Genomic DNA, 9,633 nt, shown 5'->3' on the forward strand with positions numbered 1-9,633 from the left:
ACACCTGTGGAGCCTTGACACTTTGCATGTAGCCCTCTCACTTAATCCTGAAGGTACTGGGATCCAGGGGTTGCTGTTGTTATGTCTATTGTATAGGAGAGGGAACTGAGGCCCACAAAGGTTCAATAATATGTCCAGCTGTGCTTTGGTTCAATCCCAAAGGCAGACTTTTCAAACCATCATGGGAGCTGCAGGGGTGACTTGTGCTGGCCCGCAGGAGTTTGGGGGTACTGGCAAGTGTGGCCTGGGAGCTGACTGGAACCCTGCCCCATACAGCCTATTCCAGGCCCTGCTCACGGTGCTATCCCAGGTCTTGTGTTTCATGGCCATTGAGTGGTACCTGCCCCTGCTTGTGTCCTCGCTGGTGCTGGGCTGGCTGAACCTGCTTTACTATACACGGGGCTTACAGTACACGGGCATCTACAGCGTCATGATCCAGAAGGTAAGACATGGAGATGGGTTGGACAGGGTCCCACATTCCCATAGACTCCCCGTGGCCCCAGGAAGCAGGAGTCTTCCTCCATGGCCAAGCTGGGCAGAGGAGGGCCTGAGCATGCCTGCTGCCTGCCACTCACCAGATGCTCGTGTAAGCACTACATGGTGTAGATGGACACACAGACACAGACTCACAGACACAGAAGCACGTGCTTCTGTGAGCTCCCTTCTTCACAGGGAAGCAGAAGATATGCTTATTTGCATGCCTGTGCCCCAGACACGAGGGCATGAGCACATATCCATTTAATCTGCAAATGTTCAGCGAGTGCCCATGGTAGGCCAGCAGCAGCTCTTGCTGAGGCAGGCGGTGGCCAGGGAGCTGCAGCGGCCACCTGGCCTCCTGGCTGTGTTCAGCTGATGAACCCAAGGCTAGAGGAGGAACAGGGACCCTCAGGCCCAGTTGTGAGTGTCCAGTAGTAACTACAGTGAGCAGGAGACACGTGCTTGCTCTCCTCAGGCTGATGTTTGGGGGGTAAACAAAAACACTCAGTGAACAAATGATAACAGTGCCCACTTCTGAAGTCTACAAAGGAAAACAGATGGACAGTGTGATGGAGGCCAAATGAGGTAGAGGGTGCTTGGAGAGGAAAAGCCTCCCAAAGAGGTGATGTCTAAGTGGAGATGGAAGGAATGACTGATGCTCAGAGTGAAGGTCACGGTCCAGGAGGAAGCATCCTCCACAGGAAACAAAGGTGAAGATCATCATCCAGGACAAGCTGAGCATGGGGCAGACAGAGCCAAGAGGCCAGGTAGCTGGGGAGAGTGAGGCAGAGTGGAGGAGAGGAAGGTGGCAGTAGGGGTCAGTGCGTTTGTCCATGAGGAGGGCTCAAGAGCCTAGCACAGAGGAGCCTGAGTTAGGGGTACTGCTGCAATTTTGAGGCAAAGCTGCGCTCCAGAGTGAGCTCAAGAGCAGCCTAAAGTACTTTGGTAGATCCTGTCTGAAAGAAAAACTAGACTATTTTTATGGTAAGTTTACCATTTTGAATGTGTGGTTAAAGGGGTGTGAAATACACCCCCAGTGTTATCATCACCATCTATATCCAGAACTATTTCATTTTCATAAACAAACTTGATGTGCATTAAACTCCTCCTTTTGTCCTTTTCTCATGGTGGAAACCCCATCTAAAATCTGTCTCATGATTTACTTGTAAAAATTTTATATAAGGGAATGAATTAGTATTAGCCCAGTGTTTCACCTACCACAATATCTTTAAGTTTATCCCCATTGCACCATGACACATTTAGCTCCTTTTAAAGACTGAATGGCATTTTATTGTCTGTATACACATTTTGTGTACCCATTTATTCATGGATGGACATATCACTTCCATAACTTGCATACTATTAATAGTATAATGCTGCTATGAATATTGTGTATGAAAATATGTTTGAGTCTTTGTTTTTTTCCAAGACTTTTTTCCCCAAGTGCTTTCTCTATAGTTCAGCTTGGCCTTGAGTTCACTGTGTAGTCAAGTGCCATTTCCTTCTGCAGCCTCCTAAATGCTGGGTTTATGAATGTGCACCACCATGCCAACCTGAGTGTCTGTTCTCAGTGTCCTGCATCAATTTTAAATATTTACCTTTCATGGTCTGCAGGAGTCCCCTCCAGGTTGTCGTCTCAGTCCAAGAAGTCAATATTTGTAATCCCAAAGATACGTTATTGGCATCCCACCGTGTTAATTCCAATCTACCACTCCCAGTGCAACCCACGGTGAAAGTAAAGACACTAAAACATGTTTGTAATTATTGGGGAGACAGGGGGTCCTAAATTCAGCCATGAAGATGGCTTTCTGGAACAAAGAGTCTGACCCATGTCCTCACCCAGGTTTTATTCAGTGGAGGTGGAGTGGCTTGAGGAGGAATTACTGAGAACTGTGGGAAGTAGGTGAGTACTGTGAGCTGAGCTAGGTGGGTGGCCTACATTTACCTCTGTCATATGCAGAGAAAGTAATTTGCATTATGCTATTGAGATAGTATCTAATGTTTTGGGGTCTGGTGCTTCAGCTCTCATGTAGTCTTTCAAGCCCCAGGAAGTCATAGCCTCTATCTCGTGGCTCGATCTCATCTGGCAGTGCAGAGCATTAACTCTTGGTCCTGTCTTGACGCAGCTCACATTAGAGAGCAGCAGGTGTAGGTTACCAGGGAAACACACATGCCACCTTCAAAGACTATCACCAGCACCTCAGCCAGACCAATATACATGGCTTAAGGCCAATTGAAGGATAAATAGAAGTCCTAGCCAGCTCTGTATGTATCAATACGAGGAAATAGGGTCAGGCTCAGTCAAAATGGAGATAAATCGCTCTTCTTTTAAGGAGAGCTGCTCAGGTGGTCCTCCGCAATGGTCACTTTGACTTGGATAAGAGCCAGTAGTCACATAATGCCAACTCTAGTGAAAAGAATGGATGAGGATGCACTACAATTTTTTTTTTATATGTATGCGTTTCTGGTCGATGCACTTTGTCAGTAGAATTAACCATATCTTTTATGACACCTTGGATGCTCATAAAAGACAATTTTCAGAACTATTGTAGGAAGTGGCAAGAACAGTGGGATAGCACAAAGGCCTGAATTCAATCCCTGGTTCCGCCAAAAAAACCAAACAAAAACAAAACAAAAGAACAGTGGGATAACAATATTCAAAGCAAGGGAGATGATTTCAAGTGAGCACATGGCAATGATTTTTACTGAAATAGTTTAAAAATATTTTAAACATTTGCCATATATACCACGTTGGGGTGTGTGTGTGTGTGTGTGTGTGTGTGTGTGTGTATGTGTGTGTGTGTGTGTGTGTAAAATGGGAATTGTACTCAGTTCTGGGACTGGGGGTCATATATGGTGGCCCAACCATCCAGCCCAGCTCATGTGCTGTGTATTCCAGGTTATCCTGCGAGATCTGCTCCGCTTCCTGCTGGTCTACTTAGTCTTCCTTTTTGGCTTTGCAATAGGTAAAAACCCTCTCAGGCCTCTTCTTATCCTCTTCCTGCCATGTATGCCCTCAAGTTCCCACTTGGTGAGTAATCTCTCCGTCCTTCCCACAGCCCTGGTGAGCCTCAGCCAGGAGGCCCAGGTGTCCAAACACACTGCAAACGTCAATGAAACGGAGGCCTCACAGCCTGGGATAGGACAGGAAGATGAAGTGGCCCCCTACAGGAATATCCTGGATGCCTCGTTGGAACTCTTCAAGTTCACCATCGGCATGGGCGAGCTGGCCTTTCAGGAGAAACTGCGCTTCCGTGGGGTCGTGCTGCTCCTGCTGCTGGCCTATGTTATGCTCACCTATGTCCTGCTGCTCAATATGCTCATCGCCCTCATGAGTGAGACTGTCAACAGTGTTGCCACTGACAGCAGGAGCATTTGGAAGCTGCAGGTGCACAGTATGGCTTCCACTTCCCTCCACCTCCTGTGCCTTCTGGGTCTGAGGAGCATGCTTGACTCTCAGCCAAGCTCAGCCCACACCAGGGCCTGGGCCTGGGAACCCATGGGGTTGGCTCAGCTCAGCAGGACCACTCCACAGACTCCTCTACCCATTCCTTCTTTCTTAGGGTGTTTGTAAAAATTGGATGTGCTTCTGCAAGTCATGTGCCCAGCACAGTGCCTATCACATAATAGTTGTGCACTGTGTTAGTTATTTTTATCTTTGGCATAATTCCTATTAAGTATTTCCCTTCTTCTTTGTTTATATGTATTTAGTACAAGGTCTCACTATGGAGGTTGCACTCATAGTGATTCTCTTGCTTTCAGACTCCCCATCGATGGGATTACAGGAATGTGCTACCAGGCTTGATTTTTCTTGGTCAACTCAGCATGCCCGGAGGCAGGGCCAGCACAGCATGTGGTCCTGGAGATAAAACCCTGGTCCCTGCACTTGCCTAAGCAGGCGTTTAGTTCATGGAGCTATCTTGCTGGCCCTCCTTCTTCCTTTTTTTTTTTTTGCAGGGGAGGGACACTGGGGATTGAAGGCAAGGAGTGCTGTGCTGTTTTCATTTTTGGAGACAGGGACTCACTAAATTGCCAAGGCTAGACTTGAACTTATAATCCTTCTGCCTCAGCCTCCAGAGATTCACATGGCAGTGTGCCTGGCATTGTGTACTTTCTGTGTATCATCCAGGCACAGTTTTAGGCGGTACATAAGAAAAAGCCCTTCCCTGCCCTCATGGGACACCAATTCTGTCCTCCTCATACATAACAAAAAGTCCTCCAAGGTGAGGAAGGCAGTCAGGGTGTAAAATGCCAGGGCTGGCCCAGCCTGGAAGACCAGGGTCACTGAGCTGACACCCACCTAGAGTGGAAGCACTAGCTCATTTTGCCCAAAGAAAGATCAGCTGGTTACTGGGCAGCTGGAGCAGGGACAGCATCCCCTGGGAGGCTGATGAGGTGGCCAGCTCCTTGGAGCCTTCAGCAATGTCCTTGTGTCTCTGAGCCTTGCTGGCCTCATCTGCAAACAGTGCACTCCCTGGGACCTATGTACAAGCCCCAGGCCTACATGCAGGTAGAGCCCATGAAGTTCTCTCCACGATGGTGCAGAGTTCTGGGGCCTGAATAGATTGAAGAGCAGGTTGTAGTCCAGCACTAGTTGTGTGCTGAACTTCCAATTACCATTTGGCTTGCAATATCTGTCTACAAATAGGGAAACTGAAATTCAGAGATTCAGGGCCCTACACCATACAGATGATCAGATGTTAGGGCTGGCCTGCGTCCACATGCGGAGTGCACTTTGAGTCATGGTCTAGAGTTCTGGGGGGTGTTTTCTTGCTCCCCTTGCCTTGTGTGCCTCTTCCTTCAGGCAGGCTCCTGCACTGCTCTGTCTGATGCGCCCTCTTTCCCTAGAAAGCCATCTGTGTCTTGGAGATGGAAAATGGCTACTGGTGCTTCAGGAGGAAGAAGCAAAGGTCAGGTGTTCTGCTGACGTTGGGAACTAGGCCAGATGGAAGCTCCGACAAGCGCTGGTGCTTCAGGTGAGCCAGGTGGGCAGGGGCCTTGCTGAGGCAGGAATCCCTGGGGCCTGTCCCCAGTACAGACCAGCGTCATTCTCCTCAGAGCTCGGGAATGGCTGCTAGGAGCCAGGTCGTGGGAGAGGCAAGGCTGAGGAGTGCCGGGGAGATCCTTGTAGGCAAGGGAGGTTGGCAATACTGAATTTCACAGCCTGCGGTGGCCTCTTCTTGGGTCTGCCCATCTGACAGTCTCAGTGGCTTCCACTGAAGGTTTGTCCCAGGTGGTGACCCCTCCTTGGGTTGGTCCTGGGTGTGCCCCAACCTCCAATTCTTCCAGCCTGATGTTGGAGGTGTAAGCCCTTCCATGCAGAGTAGGCTCTTCCCTGCTCAGGAACAGCTGGGTGCTAGGAGAGGGAAGCCAGTGACACCCACCCAGTTAGAAGCACTGGGTTATGGGGAAGCGGTTGAGCAGGAAGAGGGAATGAGGGTTTTGTGCTAATAAACATGCATTAGATGGCCTTCCCAGCCAGAGCACCAGGATGGGCCTGATCTCGGTTCCTCTTCTCTGGTTGCTCTAGGTAACGCAGGCTGCTGTGAAGAGCCCAGAGGGAACAGGCTTCTGGTGGAGTATGGTGGCCCAGTGTCCACAGAGGAGGGCAGAGAAGTCTTCTCACTATTCCTGTGCCCACTAGGGCATCTGCACAGTTCACTGACAAGGGCAGAGGCCTAGACTCTCTAGGGTGAGGTAGGCTGGGCTGCTGGCTCCCCGGGCCTTCAGAGCTGCTTCATTGTCCACAGGGTAGAGGAAGTGAATTGGGCTGCGTGGGAGAAGACACTGCCCACAGTGTATGAGGACCCCACAGGGCAAGGCATTTCTGGTGAGTTGCTGCTGGGCGTCTGCTGTGCCTCAGGGTCTTGCAAAGTCTAGGGTGGGAGGAGCCCTCAGCCAAGCCTTCTCCCTGACTCCCATTGGCTTCCTCCTGTCAAGCTCTCCCCTGCCTGGGTGGCAGTCAGCTCCCTTCCATTTACCCACCCAGGGCCCACCCACTGCCAGACATGGGCTGAGCCAGGGGACCCAGCATGGCAGCAAGGTAGGAAAGACTTCTTGCCTGGCTCTCAAAACATGTGGCATCTCTTTGGTCCCCATGGTACCGCCTTACAGGCCAGCCTTGTTGATTCCTAGTTTAACCTCATTATACCAGGCTCCAGTCCCTCCACATCATGAAGTCACTTCCTGTGCCTTTCCTCAAGTCTGTGGGCCATGACAGACAGGATGGCCTTCCTGTTCTCCCCAGTAATGTCCACCAAGATGTATGCTTGCTCTCACCCCATGTCCCTATTCCAAGGAGGAGCTGTCTCCACAGGCTACCCTTCTATTTTGTTTTTCTGTTTTTTGAGACATGGTCTCACTTTCAAGTTCAGGATGGATTTCAACTCACTATGTAGCACAGGCCATCTCTGAGCTTGCAGATTCTTTTTTTTTTTTTTTTTTAAAGAATTATTTATTTATTTATTCATTCATTTATTTTGTGTGTGTGGCCAGCTCAGCCCACCAGGGGGCGGGCCTGGCTGGCATGTGGTGCTGGGGGATTGAACTGTGGTCCCTGTGTTTTGCTTAGCTTGTTCTAAGTAGGTGCTTTAGACCACTGAGCCATCTCACCAGCCCCTTGCAGATCCTTTTTTAATCTGTGGAGTTCTTGAATTACTGGTGTGTAGTACCATGTAAAGGCATGCCTAACTGTCTGCCTTTCTTTCTGAATCCTTCAAGAGCTACCTCGCTCAGGTGGGAGGGCTGGACCCTGTTGGCCCAAGTTTTACTTTAGCTTTCTCATCCAGTGTAGTGTGGCCTGGACTTTTCAGGGGGGCACTCATTTCCTTATCACTGAATCTCATTTCTTCTGCTTCTCAGCCTGCACCTGACCTTCAGGTGGTTTTTGTGTGCTTTGTGGATTCTTTGTTTTTGTTGGAGACAGGGTCTTCCTGTATAGTCCAGGTTGGCCTTGGATTCATTATGTGTAGTCCAGTCTGGCCTCAATTTGCAGCAATTCTCCTGCTTTAGGCTCCCAAATGCTGGGATTACAGGTGTGTGCCACCACGCCCATCATTTTTTGTTGTTGTTTTAAGACAGCATCTCACTTTGCTGTTCAGGATGGCTTTGAACTCACTATGGAGCCCAGGTAGGCCTGGAACTAAAAAATATATGCCTGCCTCCAGCTCTGGAGTGCTAGGACTTCAGGCACGCACCACCACGCATAGTTCACCTGACATTCAGACAAATCTTTCTGCTCTAGGCTTATCCCATTCCATTCCTACTAGCGTAGACAAAAACTTTTCAAGGCCTAGAGCTCCTGCAGCCCTGGAGGACCACATTCCCAAGTGTGGAGGTCAAGGCCCACCTGCTGTCCAGCCCATTCCCATACCTCACTGGTTGTGGCTGGTGTTCCTTGGCTCTTGTTTCTGCTGCAATTGCCCCTTCTTTTCTGTGGGTATCCAAATTTGCCACCTTCCCTACAAGATGGGCCTTTTGTCACCTCTGCATTCCCTGAGCATATAACTTCTCTGTCTACTATTTTCAGATTTTCTGGTTTTTGGTACACAGCTGGTCAATCACCTGTGGGGACTTGAAAGCTTTTGGGGGGGAACACACGACAGGCACATGCAGCGGTTTGGGAAATGCTCCTGGAAGGAGGGAAGCAGGGAGAGTGGTTGCAGGACTCCGGGATCACCTGCCATCCACTGGTGTGATGGGTTTTAATGGCCCTGGTCCTCTGCCAAGGGCCAAACCACAGTGTTTCTCATCCCATTCACAGGCACCATGAAGAAACCTGGCCTGTCTGCTCAACTCGAGGAGGAGCCTTTCTCACAGGAAGACCACCTGCCCCTGCAGGTGCTCCAGTCCCATTGATGGTCGGATGCAGCAGGAATCTTTCTAGCCACATCTGCCAGTTCTGAGGCTCTTGAATATAAATATTTTTTTAAATAATTAATTGTGTTGGAAATATTATTTAAACAAATATTATGTGCTGAGACTCATGGTCTAGTAACCTCTACATGTTTCTGTGTGTACCCATGTGGGTCAGGGGACTGGGGTATTCCCAACTTCTTGTGGACACACAAAAACCTGCTGCTGCTCTCTGTTAGTCCTAAGACCATCCCCTTCCTGGGGCAGCCTGCTGCCTCCAAGGTGCTGTCGCTGCTCTCATGGCAGACTTGGAGGTCAACATGGGCAAGCGCAGCCACTTCTCCACTGCCTTTTTCTACCATCAGACATCTGCTAAATTTGCTTCAAGGTGGGCAGCTAGGTGAGGCAGGAGGATGTAGGGGTGAGATCAGCTTGGGTAACTTAGCAGGACCTTACCTCAACAATAAATGAAAGCATATGGTGAATGGTATCATGTCATCATAAAATGTACCAAGAAAAGTAATTTAAAAAAAAAGATAAACAAGTTGGGGAGGGAGAAAGGAGAGGAACAGAGCTAAGAAAAATTCACTGTAAGACATCTGGCAGTATAGTTTTCTTTAAACTGTTTGATTTAGTTTAGACTCTGGATTATTACATCTCTCTCTCTGACACCCAGGTTTTATACTCAAATTTACCACTCCTCCATGCTGTTCTCTGTAGGAGAGACAAAGGGGTCTTCTTAAGACGCAAGGCAAACATGTCACCCCTCTGCTCTGAAGGTCTGACAGGTTCACCAGGGCCTACAGAATGTCCTTGCAGGCCTGCTCAACCCGTCTGCCTTCTCCTGTATCCCTGCTGCCTGTAGGGGAATTTGGGGACAGGTCGTCAGAACTTTGACCACTGGTTCCCTGCTAGTCCTCTTCGTGCTGGGAACTGAATGCAGGCCTTGCGTTTCTTAGGCAAGTGCTCTATCACTGACTCACTTTTCCAGCCCTCACCAATTTATCAGGCAAGCTGAGGTTCCTCCAGTTTGACCCTTAAATTGGCTCATTCTTTTTTCTTCTTCTTCGGTACCAGGGATCAAACTCAGGACCTTGCACTTGCCAGGCAGGCCCTTATGCTGCTGAGCTATATCCCTGGCCAACTCCTTCTAGGAGAGCCATTAAAATCTTGCTTTTCTTTTCTTTTTTTTTTTTTTTTTTTATTGTGCAGATCCAGGGATTGAACTCAGACCCTTGCACTTGCCAGGGAAGCACTTAATCCACTGAGCCATCTCTCCAGCTCCTGCTTTTCTTTTTTTAG

The 9,633-nt window shown here is 49.2% G+C and overlaps 1 protein-coding gene across 1 annotated transcript in view; it reads left to right on the forward strand.

The window, feature by feature from the left end:
• The window catches only part of Trpv2 (transient receptor potential cation channel subfamily V member 2), a 24,804-nt gene extending 16,407 nt beyond the window's left edge, over nucleotides 1–8,397 (forward strand). Inside the window, exons 9-14 of the mRNA XM_023719320.1 lie at nucleotides 218–442; nucleotides 3,377–3,443; nucleotides 3,537–3,865; nucleotides 5,326–5,453; nucleotides 6,228–6,307; nucleotides 8,240–8,397. Of these exons, the coding sequence (XP_023575088.1) occupies nucleotides 218–442; nucleotides 3,377–3,443; nucleotides 3,537–3,865; nucleotides 5,326–5,453; nucleotides 6,228–6,307; nucleotides 8,240–8,334 (924 nt within the window). The 3' untranslated portion in view covers nucleotides 8,335–8,397. The remainder of the gene's footprint in view (nucleotides 1–217; nucleotides 443–3,376; nucleotides 3,444–3,536; nucleotides 3,866–5,325; nucleotides 5,454–6,227; nucleotides 6,308–8,239) is intronic.
• The last annotated feature ends 1,236 nt before the right edge of the window (nucleotides 8,398–9,633 follow it).

Source organism: Octodon degus, unplaced genomic scaffold (genome assembly GCF_000260255.1).
Source record: "Octodon degus isolate 3935 unplaced genomic scaffold, OctDeg1.0 scaffold00067, whole genome shotgun sequence".
Taxonomy (NCBI): Eukaryota; Metazoa; Chordata; class Mammalia; order Rodentia; family Octodontidae; genus Octodon; species Octodon degus.